This window comes from Camelus ferus, chromosome 12, assembly GCF_009834535.1.
Source record: "Camelus ferus isolate YT-003-E chromosome 12, BCGSAC_Cfer_1.0, whole genome shotgun sequence".
Taxonomy (NCBI): domain Eukaryota; kingdom Metazoa; phylum Chordata; class Mammalia; order Artiodactyla; family Camelidae; genus Camelus; species Camelus ferus.
Window position 1 is genome coordinate 53,155,247 of NC_045707.1, and position 26,941 is coordinate 53,182,187.

At 49.1% G+C, this 26,941-nt stretch overlaps 1 protein-coding gene and 2 long non-coding RNA genes across 8 annotated transcripts in view; 1 reads left to right on the forward strand and 2 right to left on the reverse strand.

Moving 5' to 3' along the window:
* The window catches only part of CCDC138 (coiled-coil domain containing 138), a 34,518-nt gene extending 25,246 nt beyond the window's left edge, over positions 1–9,272 (forward strand). For 2 of the 6 annotated variants that reach the window (XM_032493671.1, XM_032493672.1), the window contains exons 13-15: positions 1,977–2,153; positions 8,394–8,532; positions 8,816–9,272. In XM_032493671.1, coding sequence (XP_032349562.1) covers positions 1,977–2,153; positions 8,394–8,532; positions 8,816–8,981 — 482 coding nt within the window. In that variant the 3' untranslated portion in view covers positions 8,982–9,272. Of the gene's footprint in view, positions 1–1,976; positions 2,154–8,282; positions 8,533–8,815 lie in introns of those variants that run through there. The other 4 variants (XM_032493673.1, XM_032493674.1, XM_032493675.1 and 1 more) reach the window with 3 other exon arrangements.
* A 171-nt stretch (positions 9,273–9,443) lies between these two features.
* On the reverse strand, positions 9,444–16,230 carry LOC116667749. The gene is made up of 3 exons (XR_004324776.1): positions 11,396–16,230; positions 10,349–10,504; positions 9,444–10,094 (listed from the first exon to the last, which is right to left on the reverse strand). It is a non-coding gene; the product is annotated as an uncharacterized LOC116667749 (long non-coding RNA).
* Positions 16,231–17,123: 893 nt separating this feature from the next.
* Positions 17,124–18,244, reverse strand: LOC116667750. Its single transcript, XR_004324777.1, has 3 exons — positions 18,032–18,244; positions 17,747–17,830; positions 17,124–17,545 (listed from the first exon to the last, which is right to left on the reverse strand). It is a non-coding gene; the product is annotated as an uncharacterized LOC116667750 (long non-coding RNA).
* Between the last annotated feature and the right edge of the window lie 8,697 nt (positions 18,245–26,941).

Here is a 26,941-nt window from a genome sequence, read left to right on the forward strand (position 1 = left end):
CAGTTAATAAATAGAAAAAAGAAATTCTGTTCAGGTGACAAAGCCAAACATGTGAAATGTGGGTATTAGTCTAATACGATGCCTGTAAAACATCTCCCTTGTGAGTAAATGGAACGTGAGTGAAGATTAGGTAAATAAGGGTGAGTGAGCAGGCTAATGAGATTATCTCTGAAGTTAAATGGCAGAAATACAGGACTTTTTTCTTCTTACCTGGGCCCAGAGGGCTCAGCCATCTCTGCTGCGTCTGTGTGTCACCATCACTGGCTGGCCCGGGTGCACAGGGTGAGTGGTCACTGCAGAGTGGGGTGTGGAGCCGGCCATGTGCACTTGATAGGGCGAAGATTACCGTTGAATGCCAGGGCATTTTCGAAAGACTCAATAATACAGCATATTGGTAAAAAGAAACCAGAGTTTTGGTACAACTGGTAACTAAATTTTTTAAAATACGCTTTTTGAAGTTAAATTGGTCTTGTTTTTAGAAAACAAGCCTTCACTATTAGGGAAATTAAAGTAAGGATGTAATAAGGCCACTTTAAATAAATAACCAAACACCATTTTTCTACATGCCCGCCCCACTGATAAAGGACTGTTTTGTGAGTTTGCAAACTTTCTATAGCGTGTAGCACCCATCCTGTTTAATCTGAGATGTCATCACTGAGAAGGGAGGGACTTGTGTCAAACCCCGCAGGCGGCTCTGTGGTGAAAGCGTTTGCTCCCGGGCGCGGCTGCCCTGTGCTCTTCTCCCTGAGCTACTGCCGAGTGCAGGGGGGTCCCTAAGTGACGCAGGTCCGAAGAGAATCCAGCAGCTTTGCTTAACCTAGATGCACATTTAGTTTGCAATGTTTTATTTCATTAAACTACGAAAATTAAGTACAGCCATGCTCCTTGAGCTGGATCCTACCAGAAGTGAGAATGAGGTGCATTGTGGCTTGTTGCAGAGGCACCGATCTTGGTTTCTAAAAGTTCTTTCACGTGTATTTTAATTTCACACAGGTTATTTCCAGCTTCTCATTCTTAATAATTAGGGTTTTAAATTATTTCTTTAGTTTATGTAAGCTGGGACAGCAAAGAAGAAATGCAGCGTGAGGCCAGAAGACTGAATTTTAATGATGACTCTGTCGTATTTTCAGGGTATTTCAGGGCTCTCTTGAGCCTTTTTTAAACAGAACTCTGAGTGGAAGGATTAACTCACTGGGACGTGAACAGCTCTGTACCTTCGCGTTCTGAGTGGAAGGGGCCTCAGAAAGCTGGCGTGTTGGACCATGAAGAGCGCAGGGTGCGCAAGGGCGAGGCTGGAAGTGTGGCTCGTCTGCACTGATTCCAGTCACATTAGTGCTTCCTGGGCGTCTGAGCGCCTGGGACGAGGCGCCGGGGACCCGGGTCTGGCAGGGCCGTCCTTGCCTTGGCCCCAGGGAAACACGGCCCCGTCCCTGCTGGTGGGCGTCACGGGTGACACCCCACAGCACTCATCCTCCAAGGCCGGCTCTGAGTGCAGTGTGCGACCTCCGTCAGGGTCACGGGCCCCCGAGTGGAACCCTTTGGGCGAGTTTGTATGAAGTTACGTTCTGAAATAGGTAAACACCTAGGAAGCAGCGGGACCTCAGAAGCGGTTGTGAAGGCGGAAGCACCGGTGCTGTTTAAATTTTGGAAGCAGGCGGTAGTTACAGTCGCATGTGGAGAAGTAACGTCACTTGTGGTATTTACTGTTAGTGACTGTTCTCTTTCTTGATATGAAAAAGAAATGGTGTTTATTGTTATTTTGGTGTTAAAAGATGGAAATCCTGAAAGAGACATGCCCTGTCGTGATGTCATTTCTCCCCCATTTGAGTTGTAATGTCTGCATTTAGCCCGTAATCCCCGATCAGGTGATTTTTCTTTTCCTCCTGAACCTGCTGGAGTGACAGTGTCCCCTTCACCTCCTGTGTCTCACCCCGCTGACCACTGACATGGCCGTTGGTTTACTCGCTGTTTTTCAGCTGACTTCCTGGCTCGGGCATTCGATTCTCTTTGTGTGGACTTGAAGACAGAGGAAGGAAAAGCCTTGTTTTTGGAATATCAAGCTGTTCCAGTGATACTAAGCCACCTAAAAGTATCCAGTAAAGGACTCCTGTCCAGTGTCATCGATAGTTTGCTTCAGATGACAGTGGAATCTAGTAAGTTTGCAGTTTCGTACACACAGAGGAGTGACGGTGGGTGACTTTTCTCATCTGTTCTGAAAGCAACCCTACGCATCAGGCGCTGTTGCATTTTGTAGTGTAAGGGCTAAAAAGATTTTCGACAGCCCTGTCTAACCCTCTGTCTACGTTGTCACTAACCCCACGTGGGTCCCAGGGGTCATCTCAGTTGTGGGCTTGGCTCTGCCAGCGTCCCTCCTGTTTCTCTCGGGGCCACCTCCTCTGTTCTCCTTGGTCTCATCTGTGACAGAGCACACTGCAGGCCCATGTGCTGGTGGGGGTGAGGCCTCGGGGAGGGTGAGGCCAGCCCTGTCCTGCCCTGGCCCCGCAGCCCCCCTGGCCCAGTGTAGGACGCAGGGCCGCCGTTAAGTTCTCATGGTTCGGCTCTGGATTTCGTTCTGCAGTCGGCGGCGTTCTCCCGTTGCTCTGTGCTAGTCTAACAAGCCCCTCTGCCTTGTCCTAGTGGGCCTGGCATGGCCCGGGAGGTGGGGGCGCCGAGTGTGATCTCTCCGTCTGCTCCGCTTGGCAGTGGTGGTGGCCCCTCGAGTCACGCGTTGGCTGGGAGCGCGTAGCCTCAGCAGCCCTCGTCCCCGTGCTATGCCCTCCGCCCGCCGCGGTGCTTCCAGGGGGGCTGCTGCTGCCTTCCCAGAGGTGGGGCCGCAGCCGGGAAGCCCTGCTCTGCGCGGGGGTGAGTGATGGGGCCCAGGGAACTGGTCCTGGGCCCCGCGGCCGGGCGACCTGGAGTTCGGGCGTGACACTGGGCTGTGGGTCCTGGAGGGGCGATGCGGGGAGCACCTCTCCCTGGTGGAGGTTTGCTCCTGCCCCAGAGTCCATCTGTTTCCTGTGACGGACTTTATAGTGTTTCTTGCTATTTGTCACTTGTGAGACAGACATTAGACTGCCCATGGGCATCTGGCCACCAGTAAGCAAGCTTGAGGCTTTGGATCTTGATTCACTACATCAGGTATGGAGCAAAAAGTGAAAAATGGGTAAACTGAGACATGGTATCTCAAGATTACTGTTTATTTAGGTTGGCAGAGTTCCGTCTAGTGTCACGGTTTTTTGGTGTGGTTGTTTTTTGTTTTTTGTTTTTGTTTTTTTGAGGAAAACAGAAATCTTTCAGATGTCGATGTCTGTCCTTCAGAGCAGATCTGCCCGCGTGTGTCTGTCAGAGACAAATCACCCTGCAGCCAAAGGTGGCTGCAGGCACCTGCGCGAGACTGCGGGCCGCCAGGGCCCTGCCCTAGCCGCACTCACACCCGGGCTCACCCTCTGTCACCCACTGAGGAGATGGCTGGGGAGCTGCGCTATTCTCAGTGTTGGGGAACTTTTGGGAGATCTTTGATGATACTGGACTGAGTTTATCTATTTGCTGGGTATATTTTCTACTTTTACTGTAAGTCTGGTACCTGGTGTTTGCCAGTGAAATTTGTTGAAGGAGTGAATGAGTGATGGATCAAAATGTAGCCAGTACTTCACCGTTGGTTTTATGTTCTGTTTTTGTAAACTCATTTCACTATATACATACTTTCCACATGCTGTTTTTTAAGTTCACAGGGAAAATTGTTGGAAAAGAAACCTCGGTGGAATTGGTCTGCAGGTGGCTTGTCTCCTCAGCGTTTGGGTGCTGGTGGCCCGTGTGAGGTGCCGGGTCTCAGGCCTCCTCTGAGCCCGTCTGGGGCCTTGAGGGGCTGGAAGGAGCTGCCAGGGGGCCTGAACTCCAGCCCCGGGCCTCCGGGGGCCGGACTGGCTCCCCGGGAGCCTGCACAGAAGGCAAACCGGGTAGTGACTTGACAGTAGTTTCATGTTGGTTAACTCCAGTGATAATTTAAAACATTGGACTTGAATTTTGTATGTTTATTTCCTTTTCTGGTGTTTTTAATGGTGTTGTAAGATGGTAAACTGAGACACCTTGTAGTTGAAAAGGTTATTGGATTCACAGGGGCAGCACCTAGACCATCGGGGTCAGGGTCAGGGTCGGGGCTGGGGCCCGCGGCGGAGCCCAGGCAGGGTGAAGAGGAGCCGCGCGGGTCCGCCGCGGCCGTCTCCGCACTCGGCTGTCAGGACGGCCATCCTTGTTCTTGTTCCACAGGCCCGAGTGCGGCTTGGGTGTGGGTGGCTGTGACCTGGAGGCCTCCTGGTGGGTTCTGCTGTCATGTGCATGTGGAGAGTGACGGCCCTCTGTGCTGGGTGGGACTCGGGAAGCCTGGGGGCCCGGCGTCCGCTCCCAGCCCCAGGTCGGAGGGGCGGCCGGAGCCCCGCTCGGGTCCCCGCGTGCTGCGAGGACGCCCTGCCGTGAGCGTGGACCCAGGTCTGTGCCCTCAGCGTGTCCTGAGTGCGGGCTCCTGGGCGGAGGGCTTCTGCTTGCAGCCGTCTGGGCGCAGCCATGCATGGCCGGTTGTGTGCTTACAGAAAGGCTGTGGTTTCTGGTTTTCCCTCCTGTCGCTGGTGAAGCCCTTACTCACTGGTTTAGCTGTGTGAGAACTTGAGTCTTACTTTGTTTCAAAGAACACTTTCCTTTTCTTGTCAGGCATAGTTCAAGTAGAAAGATTTGAGTTTGTGTCTAAGTAAAATTTATTTCTGTTATAAAAATAATAGAAATTTGGAAAACTACAAACTGGCAAAAAACCAAAAAGCTTTATTATCCAGATATATATACATTTATTTACAAGCTTGCGTCACTTAATTGTACTTTGCAAATATTTCACTTTCTTGCAAGTTGAAGGCCTGTCATGGCCCTGCCTCCAGCAAGTCTGTTGGCGACGTCTGCTCACTTTGTGTCTCTGTCACGATTTGGTAATTCTCCCAACATTTCAATCTTTTTCATTATTGTTGTGTTTGTTATGGTTCAAACAGTGCTTCTCTCCACAAACTTACTTATAAAAAAAGCTCATGTGCACATGTAGGAGCTTATTTGGGAGAATAGACCTGAAAGTGGAATTGTTAGATCAAAAGAAAATTTCTTAGATTACAAGAATGACATGGAGTAAAAAGTGGGTAAAATAACAAAGGAAAAGGAACAGGAGAGCCAGAGAGGCGGTCACAGAATTCCTGAGTCCTGTGTTTTGTTTGTTTTCTGCAACTTGCTCTTTCCTAACTGCCTGTTGCCGGAACCTCAGGTCATGGCCGGGGTTGGGGGGGGCAGTGGGAGGGGGGCTTGGGTGGCCCTGCCCCTAGTGCACCAGCAGGGGAAGGGGCCCTGGTGCCCAGACAGCAGCACCGCCTACAGGGGACCCTGGGCTGGTGCTGGGCCGCCCGGCTCGGGGGCTGATGCCCAACATGGTTCGGGGGCTTCAGGGTGTAATGTTCGGAATTTGAGGACACCTGTGTAGACACCTTCTCTGAAGTTTAATCCTGGACAGGTGAAAAGCAGATTTGTTTTTTCTTGTTCTCTAAAGTATTTTAAAAATGCCATCCACACATCACTTTAGTTTTTTTCTTCATTTATTTTGAAATAGTTTTATTTTTAATTATGGTTAAAAACACAAATAGTTGACCATGTCAGCCATTTTTAGGTGTGCCATTTGTTACCGTTGAGGGCATTCACACCATCATGTAGCCACCCCCCTCACCCTCCACTGTCTCCCTCCATGCCAGCCAACCCCCTCCACACCCTCCCACCTTCCTTCATTGGAGATGTCACCTGCCATCTCCCACCATCTTCCACCATCCCTTTTTTACCCCCTCCATCCCTTGTTATCCCCACAATCACAGCCATCCCCTCCATCCCCATCTATTCTCAGCCATCACTCACCATCCCCCTTTCATCCTAGCCATCCCCCTCCATCCCTCATTATCCCCGCCATCCCAGCCATCACCTCTATCCCCCGTCTTCCACCATCTCGCTCGCCATCCCCTCCATCCCTATCCCCCGCCATCCACACTGTCTTTTCCATTCCCATCATCCCCCTCCTACCCCCACCATCACCGCCATAACCTTCATCCCCCTCCCTACCGCATCATCCCTTTCCATCCCCCATCATCCCTCTTTCATCACCTCCATCCCAGCCATGCACTGCCATCCCCCACATTCCCTCCATCTCTTCCATCCCCTTCCATCACAGCCATCTTTTCCATTCCAGCCATCCCCCACCATCCCCTCCATCCCCACCATCCCCCTCCATTCCCAGCCATCTTAGCTATCCTGTGCCATCCCCTCTATCCCAGCCATCCCCCGCCATCCCCCGCCATCCGCAGCTATCGCACACTATTCCCTCCATCCCAGGCAGCCCCACCATCTCCCACCAGCCCTCTCCATCTCCTTTGCCATCCTTGCCATATCCTCCATCCCAGCCCCCTCTATTCTCAGCCATCCCCTGACATTCCTCACCATCCATGCCATCTCGCATCATCCCCCCACTATCACAGCCACCATCCCTCCATTGCCTCCATTCCCAGCCACCCCAGCTCTCCCACCATCCTAACCATCCCCTCATCATCCCCATCTTTCTCTTCTATCCTTTTTTCATTCCCCCTCCATCCTTCGTCATCCTTCTTTCACCCACGACATCCCAGCCATCTCCCACCAACCTCTCCGTCCTCCTCCATCCCTGGCCATCCCAGCTATCCCCCGCCATCCCTTCCAACCCCCCCAACCCCCTCCATTCCGCACCATACCAGCCATCCCCCTCCCTACCCCACCATCTCTTCCATCCCAGCTCTCCCCCACCCCCCCACTATCCCAGCCATCCCCCTCCATCCCAGCTAGTCCGCACCATCCCCCACTACCCCCTGCATCTCCTTGGGCAGCCCCCACCATCTTCCTCCACCCCAGCCATCCGCCACCGTCTTTCACCATCCCTCTTTCATCCGCTCCATACCCCACTATCCCAGCCATCCCCCGCCAACTCCTCCATTCCCCTCCAGGCCCCCCCTCACCAGACGCGTGTGTGGACGCTGTGTTGGTTACTCTTGGGGGCAGTGGTGTGTCTTCTTCCCCAGGTGGCCACGTGTGAAGGGCACAGCCCACGTCTTGCACACAGGTCTCACTGTTCTGCAACAGTGTTCCTCTGACTTGATGGTTTGGGGTTTGGGCTTGCAGGTTTCATTACTGGATAGTCCGCTTCACTCAGCGGCTGTGGCCTCGCAGAGAACGGTGAGCGCAGGGCTCTCATTTTACGTCCTTTGTTCACTTACTTGTGTTTGCAATAAATTCTGTACTCACTGTGGGAGCCTCTGAGTGTACAGGGGACTCTGTTTTAAAGGCCACGATTAAATGTTCTGCTCGAGCTTCCCTGGTTACCGACCAGTGCTGCACCGTGGCAGCCGGCGTGCGCCTTCTGTTCCCCAGAGCGCGCGCCTCTCCCTGTTAGGGCTGCGTCTCCTGCTCGTGCAGGTGCACGTTCGTGCCCCTCAGTCTGCAGGCGGGGTGCTGAGTCAGGGGACACACCCAAGGCCTCTCATACATATCTGCCAAATTCCACTTGTTCCACCCCTCCCCAGGGCGGGTGTTTGTCCTGTGTCTATTCTGTGAGTCGCTGCCGTGTGCGCCGTGCTCATTGCTAAACGTGTTGGGGCCACGTCTTTTTCTTAGTGATTTGTAAGAGCTCTTTTTTCTAGTAAAATATTCATCTTTTGGCAAATACATTACAAGATTTCTGCTCCCCATACCACAAGTTTGGGATTTCCCCTTTTTTTGTTGTTGTTTTTTAGAAAAAAATAAAAGACAAAAGCTCTATTTCTTTTTTACATTTTAACAATCTCATTTTGTAAAATTTTTCAATCTTTTATGAATCTTTCCCCCTTTTCCTTTTATGCTTAAAAAGTTCTTCCCTTTTCAGGGATTATATGACCTGTCATTAACACTTAAAAACCATAAATTTAAGAATTTCATTTTTCAAAAAATTACTACCCCATTTTTTCCAATAAAGACCAGCCATTACATTGGCTCCTCCTTCCATTAAAAAACAATTACTACCCCAACAAAGTGTCCTGTTGCTAAGTATTTAAACAGGCCACTGTTACTGGCATCTCTCACATATGGATTTTCTTCTGAGTTCTGCTCGGTGGAAGTTTGATGTCAGGAAAATGGCCCTCCCTTTGGTTAGCGTGTTCAACCAGAGCCAGTAGACACTTTAATTTTACATGTGATGGTGTTTTTGCCCCGAGTTTCAGTGTGGAAAGGGTGAAAACGCCAGTGAGTATTCGTGAGCGCCCCCGGTCCTGGCCCCCGGCCGGCCGGCTCCCCGCAGCCCCTCACCTGGCCCGTCCTGTCGGCAGGGTCCCTGCGGCCCTTCCTGGCGGCCTGCAGCACCTCGCTCTTCTTCCGCACCTGCTCCGTGCTGCTCCGGGCCCCGAAGCTCGACCTCCACATCCTGGAAAAGCTCAGCATTATTCTACAGAAGCTCTCCAAGATCAAGTAAGAACCCCTCATTTCTGACCTTCTGTGCGGGAGGCGTCTTGCTGTGGTCATTCGGGCGTCTCTGATTCCTGGGGTAACCCTCCATGCTCGGGTAGCGGACACAGTGCAGTTTTCAGGGTTACAAAAAATTGTTTTCTCCTTAGTCCTTTTCCACATTAAGGCCTGTTTCATGGAACCTGCTTGGCTGTCTTGGCACCTTTGTCCCTGTGTTGCCCCCCTTCTCCACCCGTGTCCCCGCATTTACACCAAGTGTGTGATTCCTGTGCCCGTTCTCTTACAGGAGTAACAAGAAGCTCTTTGAACTGTTTACAATTCACCTGATGCTTCAGGAAATACAAAGGACAACGCACCCAGAGCACGCCTTCCTCTGTATTAACCTAAATTCAACTCTGTTCAATTTGGGTTTGACAAAATCCAACTCCCTGGCCTCCGGTGCAAACCATTAGATTGGATTATTCCTTAGAGATATTATAGACATGTTGCTATTTGTCCGACTGTAAAAATCACCAAACTAACTAAAAGTCTACCAAGTGAAGTTATGAGTAGCACCATTTATCATGAAAAATAGAACATTTTTTTAACTTATGAAATGCAACCTGTACAAGCTGTGTAAGGTTTAGAATGTTTCAGCTCAGCTGAGGCAGTGGAGACGCACAAGGTGGGGTTTCCAGAACTAAAGGCATGGGTTGACTGTAAAAATTATGTGATTTGTAATAAAATTGGTGTTTGGGAGCGAAGCTGGATGTCAGCGTCCTTCTCTCACTGTATTAAAGATCTCCCTTTCTGCAGCAGGAGTACGTAATTTTAACTGCATGGTCCCAACACCCAGGGTGTCTGTCACCGAAGCCAAAGATGAGTGAAGGAACTGGGGGGCGGGGGGTACTCGGGTCTTGGGTTGGATACTGAGAAACAAAACAAATTATCCTCAAGTCTCATAAAAATTATACTCTATCAGTATATAATCTCATTTCAGAATCAAGAAAAGTTTTCAGGAAAGTGTGTGTCTCTTCAGAAGCGTAAGAACCCATGCAGATGTGAAGCAGCAGAAATAGTAGGAATAGGCTCGGGTGGACACAGTGACACTTGTAGGGACTGAAGTGAGCATCAGAGACAAGAACCGTCGTCCGTGCTTCAGGGGACGAGTTGGTGTTGGCAGCGGGGTCCTGGAGGGCCCGACGCTTATGCTGAGAGGCAGGCAGGGCCAGCGGGGTGGAGGCCTTGTTCAGAGGCAGATCTGAGGGGGGACAAGGGCTCATCGCTCTGGGACCCATGAGAAGAGGTCCTGTATTAGACACAAGTGCTCATGTGACCGGGGCAGAGACAAAGCAGACCAGAGCCAGTTTCCTGCAAGAGGGGAGAAACCACGCTGGCCTCACACGATGGCAGAGGTCAGTGGGACCCACCTTCCAGGTCTAGGGAGGGCGCTTGTGGTCCGAGAATTCATGCCTGTGAACATTCCTGTCACGGTGCAGACAGCGGGATGGACACTCTCAGGTTGGCAGGTGTTGAAGTTACACCACTCACGTCCTAGTCCTGAGAACTTGGGTCATTCTGTTCAGCTTAAAGGCGAAGAAAATTGAGTTTATTAAACCAGCCTCGTACCAGAGACTGCAGTGAACCCACACGGAGGCTTAAATCACTGTGACTCTGCTTATGAAATGGGGTGAAATGCTGAGCTCAGCAGGACGAGTAACAGGGAAAGCAGGAACCTGGTTGCATTTGGATGAAACTGTGTTAACTGACGTCAAAACAGAACTAAGGGGACTCTGAGGTCGAGGTAGGACGGAGGACCTAGTGAATAAACATTTCCTACCTTTTCACCAGAAGTGGAGTCGAATCTTCCATTTCAGTGTCCACAGTTAGAAAAATGAAAGCTCTGAAAACACGATACCAAGGCTCTGAGACGCAGCAGGCGCAGCTCTGAGAGGGGCATTCACAGTGACACAGGCCTTCCCATAAACAGCCTGACCTGCGCCGGGAAGAGTCAGAAACAGAGGAGCAAAACCAAAAGTCAGCAGAAGGGAGGAAATAAAGACCAGACAGGAACTAAGTAAAATGGAGACAAAAATGAAGGATAAAAGAATGTTTGGGGAACTGTCGAGATAACGACTATTAAAAGCAGAAGAAAATGCTTTGAACGGAACTGAAGAAACTGCTGTGTGTACAGACAGCAAAAGACAGAGCCAGGAGCACACAGAGCAAGGTACTTATTCAGGATAAATGAAAGTTTTTAAAAATCCTAGGTTCCCTGTTGCTCTATGCTGGTAAATTTGATAAGACGGATTATAAATTAGACAAATGATCAGAATCGTCTCAAGGAGTCTGTGATAGAAAACCATTGACATCTTTATAAAAGCATGAAAATTTTTAAAGTGACTTTAATTCCAGGTGTTTTCCAGGTGAATTGTTTAAACATTTCAAAGAGAAAATATTTAAAGCTATTTAAATTGTCCCAGAATGTAGAAAAACATTCTAATTCATTTTATACGGGTAGCATGAACCCCGTACCAAAAATTGTCAGAGAAAGTAAGAAATAATTAAAGGTTCAAAAGTCTTAAAGCGTTATGAACAAATCAGCACCAGCTGTATTACTGGAACTTCGGTCCACGACCAAGTAGGCTAGCACGCATCCTAGAAATACACAGTTGGCTTTGTGGCAAAAATACACGTTTTACTGTATTTGTAGAACAAAGGTGGAAAGGCATACACTCGGTAAATGCCTCAAAATATAATTCAGCTTCCATTCCTGATAAAACTCGTTACCCAGTATGTTTAAAGGAAGGTGAAATTAGCAAAGTTACTATGAAACATGAGACGTGTGCCTGTTAAAGTTGGGAACAAAACTGGAGCGCCCACTCACCACTCTCCTGTGACGCACTCGGGTATTTCAGGAGCCGTAACTTGGGTTATTGTAGATGTAGTGACCGCCAGGAAAGCTGTGGGTTATTCCAGAACTTCAGCAAGATGCCCGCTTATAAAGTGAACACAGAAGCAAAGCACTTAAATACTCCAGCGATATCTAATTAGAAATTAGTATTTCACTGACAGTGTTGGTAATAAGCCTAACAGTGTACGTTGTAACCCCGTCCAGACCAGGGGTCAAACATGACGGTCTCAGAGCCTGGACAAGCGACCGTCCACTCTCGGCTGAGGGACGTCAAGGGAGGTTTGATGAGGCCGGGGCTGCGTTCCGGGATGAGAGCCCTAGTTTTGTCCGGACGCCTCAGCTCCCCAAGCACTTCACACACCTGAGCCAAAACTGATTTCCATCAGAATTCTGAAGAGCTCTTTTCACAACTCGGGGAAATCGTCCTACAGCTCATCTGGAAAAGGCAGCAGGTCAGAGAAGGCAGGCTGTGGAGACAGGCACAGCTGCTCTGTGACTGACGCTCTGGACACGAGCCACGTCTTCACGTTTTTATTTGACCTTCCTGGGGGCGGGAAATGGCCTCCGCCATAATCGTCGCCCTCGCACAGCCTTTCTAGGAAGGAGCAGCCGCTGAGGGGACTTGCCGAGGGGCGCCCGGTGCTTGCGGGCTTGGGGTCACCTGGTCCCTGCTGACTCAGGTCCACGCCGCCAGACCTGCTGGGATGAGAGGAGGCGTCTTTCTGAATGAAAGCTTGATTCCAGCGCTGTGGTGTCGTGTACTCGTCCCCCCGGTTGTGGTGCATAAGGACGTCAGGGACACACACACACGCCCCCAAGCTGGTGGCGAAGTAGAAGGGTCCTTGCTGCCAGAACTGACGATGGAACGTAGAAGTCGGGTGGGACCCTGGGGCCTGGGGCCCAGCTCCCCTCAGCCGCCTTCCAGTCGCCAGGGGCCCGGAGCCAGGTCGGCAAACCGGTCAGAAAGTAAAGGCTGTTGGGGAGGGTGGGCCTGGACCACGACCCCTGCAGAGAGCTAGGACCCCTGAGGGGCAACACTGATTAAACGAGGGAAACCCTGCACAGGACGGTGGACACAGCATGATGTAAGGTGTGCTGAGCAGGTTTAGAGAAACAAAGTTATTAGAATATGGAGAAATGAAACCAACAACATTGACCAGAAAGTTTTGAAAAATAATTTCTAGAAGTAAAAATACAGTCACTGAAATTAGAAAGTCAGGGATACATTTAAAAAGAAACCTGGTCCCAGCAATCACGGGAGCCCCAGAGAAGCAAGAAGAACCTACGAGATTGTGTTACACAAAGGACAAGGCAGAGGTGGGTCCGACACATGTGGGACGAGCCCGGGAGGAGGGAGGGGCTGAGGGTAAAGCACCGAGAAAGACGAGAAGGGAGGCTCCAGCTCAAGAAGCCAGGCGAGTCAGAAGTAGAGTGGGAAGAAGACGATATCGCCGTAGGGAAATTCACCTCTGAGGGAACTTGGACCTGAAGCGGAGATAAAATGGGCCGCTTCAGGGGCCTCCTCGCCCTCGGGTCCCGTCCCCGCCGCACACGCCCTCCAAGCCCCCAGACTGACTGCCACCACCAGTCAACTCCACGTCCGCCTCCAAAGGGCGCACGTTAGGAAGAAGCAAAATGGTTTCAGAAAGTTGAAGGGATGAGGTGAAATAGCAAAGAAACAGTAAATACGTGAGTGAAGGTGAGCTTGGTGAAGCACCCAGATTAACATGGTTCCAAAGAACTGCAGCCCGGGAGGGAGCAGCTCTGAGTCGGGTCCCTGGACGCGGGCGCTGTGCTCTGACCTGGGGCCCCCGACGCGGGCGCTGTGCTCTGACCTGGGGCGCAGGGGACGGTGGCACTTGCTTCCACGCTTGCCTGGTGTTGTCTGAAGATGTCTGCTCACGTGTGCAGCTGGCACATGCACACACGTGGATGTACGTGCACATACTTGCTGGTCTCGTGCCCGTGAGCCCACAGCTGAGGGGCTGGCGCTTTTCACCCCATTTCCATCCACAAGCCGTAGTTCCCCGATCACAGTGATTTTACAGTCAGACTGGGGGGTGCCCACCCAGATGGCCAAGTTAACCATCTGGGGGCTGTTCTGGAGGCTGTCGAAGCCCTCAGGTCCTCAGCATGAACTGGCCTGGGCCCCGGCACGGCCAAGGCTGGGCTGCGGGCAGGCGCACGCCGTGACCTGGGCCCTCTGCTCGTTCCCTCTGGAAGATGCTTTGCGGGCAGCTCGCCCACTTCCTAGCCTTTCCAGTCAGTTGACATAATGTAACGATGGTGCTTACTCACTGGACCTCACTCCGTGCCAGATGGAGTGCTTTTCCACTTAATTCTCACAGCAGCACGACGCCCCCGTCCCCGTGAGCTCTGGGCAGGCACGCGGGCGTCACTGCCGGGGCTGCTGAGCCCCGAGGGAGACAGGACCAGGCACAGGCGTGATAAGCTGGGTGACGGGGTCACTGGTGCCTGTACCGAGTGACAAGGCAGGCACGGGAGGCTCAGGACAACGGTTTTCAGTCTTCTCTTTCTGGTTCCGTCTGCAGGGTTTTCTAAACCAAATACCTACCAGCTTCTCCTTGAACGTACAGCTGAGGAGGACTCCCTGGCCCTCCAGAGTGGCTTTTCCCGACCCTTTGCATCTCCTGACCTTTCCTGGTTCACAAACTCTCCAGCGACACGGGGTGGGCAGCCAGTGAAGCCTCAGATCACAGCCCGGGTGTCAGGGCCACACAGGACAGCAACCTCTTGGGGCTTCTAAAGTCATCGCTGTGGCCAAAGTGAGTGATTTGCCAGAAATGACTAGAGTGAGCAAAGGCCCGATTAGATGTCCTCCGACTCCGGGTGGGGCTCAGGGACCCTGCCTCCTCCCGGCGAGGGCCGTGTGTCCAGCGGGGAGCGGCGCCCGGAGCCCAGACTGACCCATCCACCCCTTGGTCCCCGGCAGGAAGGGAGCGCCCGCACTTCACGCTTTATCCACGCGGTTGGGTGGGCCCGGTGGAAAGCATCTGACAGAGCACTTCCTCTAACGGGGCCACGTGGTCGTTTCCACCCCTCGCGCGTACTTAACCGTGGGCAGCAGGACCTCCTGCCTCGTCCACGAGCCTGTGACTGCGACCTCACCTGGCAAAGGGACTGAGCAGAGGTGGCTACGGTCAGGGTCTTGAGAGGGAGAGGTGGCTGGATTGCCTGGGTGGGCTGTGTCATCGTAAGGGGCCTTCCGAGGACGGAGCAGCAGGAGGGTGAGAGCCAGGAGACACGGTGACGGAGGCAGTGGGCGGGCCGCCTGAGCGCTGGCTCGGAGGACGGGGGCCAGGAGCCCTGGAGTGTGGACGAACGAGCAGTCAGACGAGGCAGGAAAGGGTCCCTCTCAAGTCTCCCCGAGACACTCCCTACTGAAACCTTGGTTTTAGGACCTCTGACCTAAGGGCAGAAGTTTGTGTTGCTTTAAACCAATAGGTTTGTGGTACGGTCAGCCCTTTAAACCAGCGGGGTCAACCAACCACAGATGGAAAATCCTCGGGGGAAAAATTCCAGAGGTTCCAAAGAGCAAAACTTGAATTTGCTGCTCGCTGGCAACTGTTTCCTCGGCATTTGCACTGTATTGTCAGTCACGTAGGGTGCACTTGTGTAAAAATCTGCAAATATCAGGCCATTCCACAAGAGGACCAGAGCGTCTGTGGGTCTGGTGCCTGGGGTGGTCCTGGAACCAGCCCCCGCGGACGCCGAGAACAGCCAGTCAGCTAGACCAGCTGCAGGAAACTCGTGCACCTGGGACGTCTGTGAGGCCCACCCCAGCTGCTCGCCTTTCTCTCTTTGATGCCGAAGTTCCTCATGCCGACAGGGTGGGGCATATTTCTGCTTGACTCGGGGCTGGCCGTGCTTTGGCTGATAGAAGGATCTAGAAGAAACTGTCCCTGTCTGTGCTCATGTCTGTCGGTGCCATGATGAGTGCGGGAGGAGGAGCCTTCACCAGGACACTTGGCCCCAGGGGCCCAGCCGAGCCACATCCAGCTGAGCCTGTTCCCGAAGGCAAGTCCACGTGCGTGACACAAACTGAAGCCAAACAAACTGACATCTCCAGGTCTGGAGCAGAGGAAGGTTTACCACATGGCTGAGCAAGGAGGACAGGGTGGTTCACACCCCAGAACCTCCCCGAGGGTTTCAGCTGAGCATTTTTAAAGGGCAGCTGAGGGAGAGGGTCTCAGGGTCCGTGATCAGCTGTGCACAATCTTCTGGCTGGTTGATGTGTATGGAACAGGGTGGTTGATGCTCAACCCCAAGCTGAGAAGGGCTGAGGCCATGTGCTCTGTGTCAATAGTTCATTTCTTCCTGTTGGTGGTGGTTTTGAGCATCTGAAAACCTCAGGAAGTAAGCATGAGATACTGGTATCTGGTCCTTCAGAGGGGAGCTGCAGCAGAGGATGCGGGAGGGTCTGACCTGGGAGGATCCCACAGGGTCCCCCTCAGTTATAACCCCCTAGTTTTGAGATGCTGCTCAGTCCTGAGGAGAACAGGTGCTGGACAAGGAGGGGAATGACGCTGTGGACAGTCCTGTGTCATCTCTCCCCACATCTTTCAGGGGTGACAACCACTTGGCTACTTCCTGCTGAAATGGGGTAGAGCCCAACTTCAGTTTGGGGAACGGTTGTGGAGTTGGAAATATTCTGGAGTTCCAAGTCCTGGATCTGAGTCCTGTATGATTAAGATCTCATTCCCTGAGGAATTCAGGAGAGGAAGCCTGAAAACCAGTCTGGACCTAGCACTTTGGGGGAGACTTGGAGCCAGTTGTCCACTTACTTATCTCAGGGTTTAACTTTTAACGTGGTGTCAACATATACGTAACAAGAGCTACTGGCCACTTGCAGCAACATGGATGGACCTGGAGATGGTCATTCTAAGAGCAGTTAGCCAGAGAGAGAAGGAAAAATACCATGTTATCACTTATATGTGGAATCTAAAATAAAAAAAGAAAAAAGACAAATGAACTTATTTACTAAACAGAAACAGACTCACAGACATACAGAACAAACGTATGCTCGCAAGGAGGGGAAGGGGGTGGGAAGGGACAAATTGGGAGTTCGAGATTTGCAAATACTAATTATTGTATATAAAATAGATAAACAACAAGTTTATACTGTACAGCACAGGGAACTATATTTAATATCCTGTAGTAACTTGTGGAAAAAATATGAAAATGGATATATGTGTGTTCATGTATGACTGAAACATGATGCTGTGCACCAGACATTGATACAACATTGTAAACTGACTGTACTTCAATAAAAATAAAAATTTTAAAAAGCTACTGGCCACTACACATGTCTCCTCTTCTCTGCTAACATCTGATCTAAAGCAATTTTATTGTCTAAAGATTTAATTTTACAAGAGGAGGCCTTTGAGGTCATAAGGCTGCAGCTGCCTCCTGCCAGCAGATGCTGCTTTGAGAATGGCTGGTGGTGCCTTAGTCCGACACAGCTCAAAAAAAGTGGAGTTCTCAGCAACAGAGGAACGTGTCTGAAATCACACCCACGGTGGCCGCCCAGTTTACCCGGGCCATCTGAACCACAGTTACTTCGCTCTGACTTTCAGATGCATTCCCCTCCTCAAGGCCAGAGCAGGTGTACAGCGCGTGTCCAAAATGTCGCAAAACACGCCACTCTGGCCAGTAAATTGTAAGTTAAACCGTACCTGAGCCAGAATGGCCTCCCCGTATGTATGTGCAGATTTTTCCATCATTTCTCCTTTTGACTGAAAGCCTTTCAGCAGAAAGCACTGATGATCACAACGTCTGCCCCTCGATGCTGGGGGTGGGGGTGGCTCTGTCCCGGTTCAGGCCGAGTCCCTCGGTGTGAGGCCTCCTTTGTATTTGCCCCGTTATCCACGTTGGGGGAAACTAACCGGACGCCTGTGAGCGGGCTCAGAGGTGTGTCAGTGGGAGGCGCTTCACAGGCCCTACATTTTATCACTTGTGTTTCACGAGCCTCGTGCACGTGCTGTTAGCAGCGGACTCAGCAAGCCTTGCTCCACCTCATGCGTAGCTGCACCCTGACGACTCCGTTAGAGAATTCTCTTTCTGCCCTGACACTGGGGGCAGTACTGATGGGGAGGGAAACATCTGGTAAACAATCCAGTGAGAAAACAGTAGATTAAAAGCCAGTAATACTTCGAACCACCAAAAAAATTATAACCACATTCATCAGTTCACTCAGTCCTATGCAGTCGATCCCTGTTACCAATAGTTTTATGAAATCAGTTTTCATCAGATGTCTTAAATATCTTGCCCAGCTCGGCAGTACAATTTAAGAGAAGCCTGTACCTGTCAAAGTCTTCTCTATGGATCCTCTTGAAGGTGAAGCAGTTCTGCAAAGCATCAGCCTGACTGCCTGTGGATGATGAAGACCTGAAAAGGACATGATCGGATCACAGTGTTTCTGACAACGGTGCTTTATCAAGCTGCTGTGACACAGGACATTCTAACTAGAGTCATGACTGATCATGTTATACCAGGACAGAAACTTCCCATAATTCCTAGGACGGCCACACCAATGACCTTAATCCGTATAACCCGAGGCAGAGGTGTGGGACAACGAAGGAGGCTTACCCCTCATCACTCGCTTGACCGCTTCCCCGCTGTTCTGCACAGCAACCAGGCCTAGTTAGCTTCATGTCCTTCTCTAAGACATCTCGGGGGCCCTCTGAAGCGTCCCAAAGTCAGCTGAAGTCAGAAGAACTTTAATTAGAATTTGATAGAAAGTTTGTCAAAAATATCAGTAAGTTTCACACAGTCTGTTACCAGAAGCATTCTAAGTAAACTTGTTCTCTTAATGGAGGCAACCAAATCTAGTCCTGCACCTGCCTATGTTTAATAACAAAGTACACTTTCCTAATGACGTTTAATTAATTGTTTTCACCTACCTGAGCTTTCTTGGAGGCTGACACCTTGCTTGGATCATTAGCACCAACCTAGCCCCACCCAACAGCCTGTAGGGAAGCCTCAGGCCAAACAACGCACTGGGTGGGAACGCAGCCCCACCCATCAGCAGACCTCCTGAGCCACAAAGGCCTCTAGACACGGCCCCACCCACCAGAGGCCCAGGACCAGGCCTCACCCAGCAGTGAGCAGGCACCAGCTCCTCCTGCCAGGAAACCTGCATAAGCCTCTAGTCCAGCCTCACCCACCAGGGGCAGGTACCAGAAATAAGACAACAATCCTGAAGCCTGTGGGAGGAATCCACAAACAGGCCAGACTCTACACTGGGACCAGCTGGATCCTGGCCCTTGGGTGACAAGACAGCAGTGTACTGCTGGGACGCACAGGACGTCTCCCACAGAGGGCCACCTCTCCAAGGTCAAGAAACGTAACCTACCTGAAAATACAAATAGAAGGACAGATAATATAAGGTGGCAGAGGAATGTCTTCCAGGCCAAGGCACAAGATAAAATCCCAGAAGAAATAAGTGATGAGGAGATAGGCAACTTATCTGAGAAAGAGTTTAAAGTAATGATGGCAAAGGTGTTCACAGAACTCAAGAGGAGTATAGATGCACAGAGCGAAGTTTTTAGCAAAGAGTTGGAAAATATAAAGAATATCCAAACAGAGTTGAAAAATAAAATTACTGAAATGAGTAACACACTAGAAGGAACCAAGAATAGACTAAACTTACAACCAAGAGTACTCTAATCCAGCAAGGCTTTCATTCAGATTTGATGGAGAAATCAAAAACTTCACAGATAAACAAAAACTAAAGAATTCAGCACCTCCAAACTAGCTTTACAACGCATGTTAAAGGAACTTCTCTAGTCATCAAAACACAAGGAAAGAGAACAAAAAGAAGAGGAAAAAGAAAAAAAGACCTACAAAAACAAAACCAAAACAATTAACAAAATGGAAATAAGAACATATGTATCAATTACCTTAAATGTAAACGGATTAAATGCTCCAACCAAGACACAGTCTGGCTGAATGGATATAAAAACAAGACCCATATATATGCTGTCTGCAAGAGACCCACTCCAGAGCTAGAGACACCTGCAGGCTGAAAATGAGGGGAATGGAGACAGATAAGCCATGCAAAAGGAAACCAAAAAAAGCTGGAGTAGCAATACTTGTATCAGACAGAGCAGACTTTAAAGACTGCTACAGGAGACAAAGGACACTACGTAATGCTCAAGGGATCAATCCAAGAAGAGGATGTAGTAACTGTAAATACATATGCATGCAATGTGGGAGCCCCTCAATACATGAGGCAACTGTGAACAGACATAAAAGGATAAATCCACAATAGCACAGTAATTGTGGCGGACCCTAACACCCCACTTACATCAGTGGACAGATCACCCAGACAGAGTCAGTCAGGAAACACAGGCCCTAAACGGCACATCAGAGCAGACGGACCTGACTGATGTCTACACAGCACTCCATCTGAAAGCAGCAGAACACACGTTCTCCTCAAGGAAGGTGCCCGTGGAACATCCTCCAGAATCGACCACATGCTGGCACACAAAGCAAGCCTCAGGAAATTTAAGAAAACTGAAATCACACCAAGCATCTTTGCTGAGCACAAGGCTATAAGGTTAAAAGTCAACTACAAGAAAAAACCTGGAAACACCTGGAGGCTAAGCAGTATGCTGTTGAGCAACCAGTGGATCACGAAAGAAATCAAAGAGGAAATAAAAAAGTACTTTCAGACAAATGAAAACACAACAGTCCAAAACCTCTGGGACACAGCAAAAGCAGTTCTCAGAGGGAAGTTTATAGCGACACAAGCCTACCTCAGGAAACAAGAAAAATCTCAGGTAAACCACCGAATCTCACAGCTAAAGCTGCTGGAGAAAGAAGAACAAGCAGAACCCAGAGTTAGAAGAAAAGAAATAAAGATTAGAGCAGAAATAAACAAAATAGGGACTGAAAAAAAACTAGAAAAGACCAATGAAACTGGAAGCTGGATCTTTGAAAAAATAAATAAAATTGATAAATTTTAGTCAGACCCATCAAGAAAAAAGGGAAGGGGCCCAAATTAGTAAAATCAGAAATGGAAAAGGAGACGTTACAACCGACAGCACAGAAATACAAGGATCATGAGAGGCTGTGTGAGCAACTGTACGCCAACAGAAAGGACAACATAGAAGAAATGGACAATTTCTTAGAAAGGCACAATTTGCCAAGACTGAACCAGGAAGAAATAGAAACTATGAACAGACCAGTCACCAGCACTGAAGTTGAATCCGTAATTTAAAAACTCCCAACAGACGAAAGTCCAGGACAGATGGCTTCACAGGGGAACTCTGCCAAACGTTTAGAGAAGAGTTAACACCTGTCCCTCTAACACTATTCCCAAAAACTGCAGAGGAAGGAACACTTCCAAACTCCTTCTATGAGGCCAACATCACCCTGATACCAAAACCAGACAAAGATATCACAAAAAAGAAAATTACAGGCCAATATCACTGATGAATATAGATGCAGAAATCCTCAACAAAATACTAGCACATCGACTCCAGCAATGCATTAAAAGGGTCACACACCCTGATCATGTGGGGTTTACCCCAGGGGTGCAGGGAGTTTTCCGTATCTGCAAATCAATCAGTGTGATACACATTAACAGACTGAAGAATAAAAACCATATGATCATCTAAATAGATGCAGAGAAAGCTTTTGATAAAATTCAACTCCATTTATGATTAGAATTCTCTAGAAAGTGGGCATAGACAGAACATACTTCAACGTAATAAAGGCCACATACGACAAACCCACAGTTAACATCATACTTAATGGGGAAAAGCTGGAAGCATTTCCTCTAAGATCTGGAACAAGACAAGGATGCCAACTCTCACCACTGTGATTCAACATAGTTTTGGAAGTCTTAGTCACAGCAATCAGAGAAGGAAAATTAAAAAAAAAGGAATCCAAATTGGAAAAGAAGAAGTAAAACAGTCACTGTTTGCAGATGACATGATATTATACTTAAAAAAACCCAAAAGAAGTGACCAGAAAGCCACTAGAACTCATCAATGAATTCGGTAAAGTTGCAGGATGCAAAATTAATATACAGAAATCAGCTGCATTTCTATATGCCAACAGCAAAATAGCAGAAAAAGAAATTCAGGAAACAATACCATACACCATTTACCATCACACCAAAAAGAATAAAATACCTAGGAACAAACCTACCCAAGGAGGCAAAGACCTACCTGCCCTCCTAAACTATAAGACCCTGATGGAGGAGACTGAGGACAACACAAACAGATGGAAAAATACACTGTGCTCTTGGATTGGGAGAATCAACACTGTTGAAATGACCATGCTACCAAGGCAGTCTGCAGGTTCAGTGCAATCCCTATCAAATTAGCAATGGCATTTTTCACAGAACTGGAACAATAAAAGTTAAAAATTTATACGGAAACACAAAAGACCCCAAATAGCCAACACAGTCTTGAAAAAGAAGAACAGAACTGGGGGAATCATGCTCCCTGACTTCAGACTCTACTACAAAGCTACAGTAATCAAAGCAGTCTGGTACTAGCACAAAAACTGACCCACAGCTCAATGGAATAGGATAGAAAGTCCAGAAATAAACCCACACACTTAAGGTCAATTAATCTACAACAAAGGAGGGAAGAATATACAATGGAGAAATTGAAGACAGTCTCTTCAGTAAGTGGTGCTGGGAAAATTGAACAGCTACCTGTAGAAGACAAATTAGAACAATCTGCAACACCATGTACAAAAATAAACTCAAAAAGATTTAAACATAAGACCAGATACTGTTAAACTCCTAGAGGAAAACACAGACAGAACACTCTTGGACATAAAGCACAGCAATATATTTTTTGAACCACCTCCTGGAAAAACAGAAATAAAAGTAAAAATAAACAAATGGGATCTAATTAAACGTACAAGTTTTTGCACAGCTAGGATACCATCAAAAAAAGAAAAAACCACCTACAGAATGGGAGAAAATATTTGCAAATGACGCGACCGACAAGGGACTAATTTACAAAATATGCAAACAGCTTATACACCTTAATATCAAAAACAAACAAACAAACAAGCAACCAAGTGAAAGCTGGGCAGAAGGACCTAAACAAGCAATTCTCCAATGAAGACGTACAGATGGCCAGTAGGCACATGAAAAAATGCTCGGCATTGCTAATTGTCGGAGAAACGCAAATCAAAACTACAATGAGGGATCACCTCACACCAGCCAGAATGGCCATCATTCAAAAGTCTACAATGGATAAATGCTGGAGAGGGTGTGGAGAACAGGGAACCCTCCTATACTATTGGTGGGAATGTAGTTTGGTGTAGCCATTGTGGAAAACAGTATGGAGATTCCTCAAAAAACTAAAAATAGACTTACTATATGATCCAGCAATCCCACCACTCCTGGGCACATATCCAGAGAAGAATGTAATTCAAAAAGACCCCTGCACCCCAGTGTTCATAGCAGCACCATTTACAATAGCCAAGACATGGAAACAACATAAATGTCCATCAACAGATGACTGAAGAAGATGTGGTATGTACACAGTGGAACACTACTAAGCCATAAAAAATAAAATAATGCCATTTGCAGCAACATGGATGGACCTGGAGATCATTCTAAGAGAAGTGGGCCGGAAGGAGAAAGAAAAATGCCATATGGTATCACTTGTATGTGGAATCTAAAATAAATAATAAATAAATAAGAACACAAATGAACTCCTTACTACCTATAACTTTATTGATTTCTTGAATGTGTGTGAGCACACCTGACTGTCCTTTATGGTTGGATCACTGCATTCTGTTGATTCTTATTTTGTGGTTGGCTTTATTCCTTGATAACTACGTAAGTTTAAAAAGCTAAAGCTCTAAACTGTTCTTAGAAACAATAAACAGTACATATGTGTAAATAAAAATGTCTGCAGTATATGGTATATATGTATTTACATGCAATATATTGTATATGTTCAGTCATACTGTAACAATTCTACTTAATAAAGATGAAGAATGAAAAAAATAGCAAAATCCATTTTCCTAATTAAGTTTAATCTAATCTCAGCCTGACCAGGCACAGAGCTTCTCTGTTAGGGCTCCCTTTCTACAAACTTTCCACAACTTTCTGTGTCCATATTAGTCTGTTCCTTATTTTTTCTCCATCCAGAAACAGGCAGCTCTAGGACCACGTCATTTTTTTCCCTTAAAAAAAATACAACTCCAGTCCTCATACCTTTTTTTTTTTTTCACTCAAAACACATATTCCACTTTCCTACTATATACTGAAGTGTTCCCCCATCATTTTTAGTAGCTTCAATTACATATTTAATTAGAATCCTCAATTCTTAAAGATCCCCACCTCCAGTGAATGTTTCCGTATGTTGTTTTGTTTGAGAAGGACCTAGCTATTCAAGTATTCAGTAAACTTCTATCCCTTAACTTAATTTAGCACAACCCTAAAATTTCAAGTTGTCAAATATCTGGAAAGATCATTTTTAAGTAGACATTGCTAAAACATAATGATTCCCAAAGATTTCACCCAAAGCTCTTATCCTGTTTGCATTCACCTATAAGAATTTCATCATACCAATTCATTTCTTTGACGAACTCTGCAACAGAACCAGCGTGAACTTACTGACCTTCAGTAAACCTACGTACAGTAGAGACATGTCTGTACTGATTGTGCTGACAGCTTAAGCTAGCTTTAATAGCAAGTAGCAGTTCAGTACTGAATATTTTCCAGATCTCATGAACCCAAAATTTGTTGTCTGATTTCTTTTATACTTAAAAGTGCTTACAAATTTAAATACTTCTAAATGAATTAAATAGAGCTCATGTACAAGTTAGGTTTTGGGGGGTTTTTTTGTTTTTACAGAAAGACAGAACCAAAGATGTCAAGATTTTCCCCTGAATTAAAAAAAAAAAAAAAAAACACAACTTTTTTTCCCTCCCTGAGAGCCCAGGTAGATTACCTGCATCTCGCAAGAGAAATGCAAGCTCCTCCTGAGAAATGCAAGCTTTTACAAAACCCAACCACCTTGGCTGTTTTCAGGGATTTTTTTTTTCCTAGTTCCCAAATACCCACTTCAGCTTAAAGAAGTAACAGTCATAGACGATTGTATATAATTCGTTCCCATTCACATGCCTTACTTTCAGCGAAGTCAGGGAAAGAGAACAGGGTTTGGACTCAGGTGCTGAGGAACACACACCCCCCGAAGAAAAAAGCCAAACTGCCCCAGGCCCACTCTGATGCAACAGCAGGGCCCCTGTGCTCCAGACTCCAGGGAGTTCTAGTCCACACAATGTTGCAAAAATATCATTTTCTTTCATTTACGGGAGCATACCTGAAGCTCCCAGTTTTGTAAAATACACCCTCGGGGACTGTAAGATGGAACAGAGCTCTGATCATCCATACTTAAGTATTCACGGCCGAGGTTATCAGATATCAAGCAAACAACCATCCAAAACAGTCTCTCAGGGTCACAGTTCCCTACCCCAAAAGGGGGGAACCCCAGCCAGTGCCCCATCAGAGATGAGGCTGAATGAAAGACCAAGGCCAGAAAGGAAAACTGCCAACCGAGGCTCTGCCCCAGGTGAGGCCAGCGCGATGGGGCGGATTCCTGGTGTGCTCACACGCCAGCCCCCTTACTCAGACATCTCAGCCCACCAGCACAAGTTCTGACACACACGTGCAAACAGACATGGCCCCACAAACCAAAGATCAGAAGTGTAGCCCCAAAACTCCACTTCGTCTCCCAAACGGAGGCCTCCAGAGTGGCCTGGCTTCCGAAAAAAACGGACCCAGGGCGGCTCCCCGTGAGCCCGGAGCCGCTCACTCCTGGGAGGGAACGAGCCCAGGTGGGGCGGGTGTTCCCGGAGGCAAGCCCATGTGCCCGCCGCACCCTGAGGCCAAACTGAACCGTCGGAGTTTGGAGCAGAGAAAGATTTACTGCAGGGCTGAGCGAGGAGGACACGGTGATTCATGCCCCAGAAAATCCCGACCTCCCGGAAGGGTTTCAGCAAAGCCTATTTAAAGGCAGGAGGCGGGGTGGGGCGGGGAGTCGCAGGCACGCGATCCGCTGTGCGCAGTTCTCTGGTGGGCTGATGTGGAGGTAAGGTGGGCGACAGCAGTCAACACTGTTAACCCCCAGGCTCCAGAAGGTCTGGGGCCACGTGTTCTCCACCATCAAGTAGTTCATTCCTTCCCTTTGGTGGTGGGTCTAAGCATCTGAAAAACTCAGGGAAAGAGCATGAGATACTGGTATCTGGTCCTTCAGAGCGGAGCTGCAGCAGAGGACATAGGCTGAGCCTGGAAGGCCCCACAGGGCCCCACTCGGGCACGCAGGCAGAACTTCCCACCCTGCACAGGCCAGAGGGGCTCACCCCAAAACGGTGCACACAAACGGCAGATAAGCCCCGGTTACACAGTCAGAGGAGGTGGCGTCTAGAACTGCACTCCCAGACAGAGGCCTCCCCGCAGAGGGGCCAGGGCAGCCCCCTTCCCAGGGGAGCGAGCCCGGACGCAATGGGGAGACTCCCAGCCTGTGTGAGCAGGAGTCCAGGAGCCACGCACCCCTCAGCCACAGTGAGTGTGGACACAGCTCCCGACAACAGCCTGGGGGTGGGGGCACAGCGCCCGGCAGGGAGAGTCTTCCCCACCCCACCCCCTCCCCGGTTCCCGGCGCGAAGTGAGCTCCGCAGCTGCTGGGACGCGGGGAAGGGGCGGCCCAGGCCAGGTCGGCCTGCTCAGGCGCGGACTCCAGGCTAAAACTTCGCTAAAACTGTCACTGAACGCAAGTTCATGTGCCTGACACACTGTGAGGTCAAAAAACACCAAAACGTCCAAGTTTGGAGCAGAAGAAGGTTTGCTGCTGGGCCGAGCAAGGAGGACAGGTGGCTCATGCTCAGAAAACCCCGAACTCCCCAAGGGTTTCCGCTGAGCCTTTTTAAAGGCGGCTGAGGGTGGGTTGGGGGGGGGATGTCCCAGGGCAGGGGATCAGCTGTGCACAATTCTCCGGTTGATGATGATCCATCCTTAGGAGCCAGGTCTCGTGGCCACGTGCTCATGGTCATTAAGTAGTTAACTTCTTCCCTTTGGTGGTGGTTTTGAGCATCTGAAAACCTCAGGAAGCTTGCGTGAGATTCTATAATCTGGCTCCTTCAGAGAGGAGCTGCAGAAGAGGATACAGGGTGGGGGGTGTCTGTCCCGGGAGGCCCCTCAGGGTCCTGCTCAGTTACAGGCCCAACCCAGGTCAGCGAGGACCTTACTGACCACTGAGCTGTCGTGATGAAATAATAATTGTCTTTAGCCCTGAGCTTTGGGATGCTTTGCTCCCCGCAGCAGGTAAAAGGCACTTACAAACTCCGGGGGAAGCAGCCACCCACGCGTTTCCCCGGTGATCTCACTGTAACCTCCTGCTGGGGACATGGTCCAGCCACCCCATTTGGGCAGCACAGTCCCCAGACAGGACAGCGCAACCAGAACCATGTCCACCCCCCCACCCAAAAGAATTCACACTAACAGCCTGTTGCTCT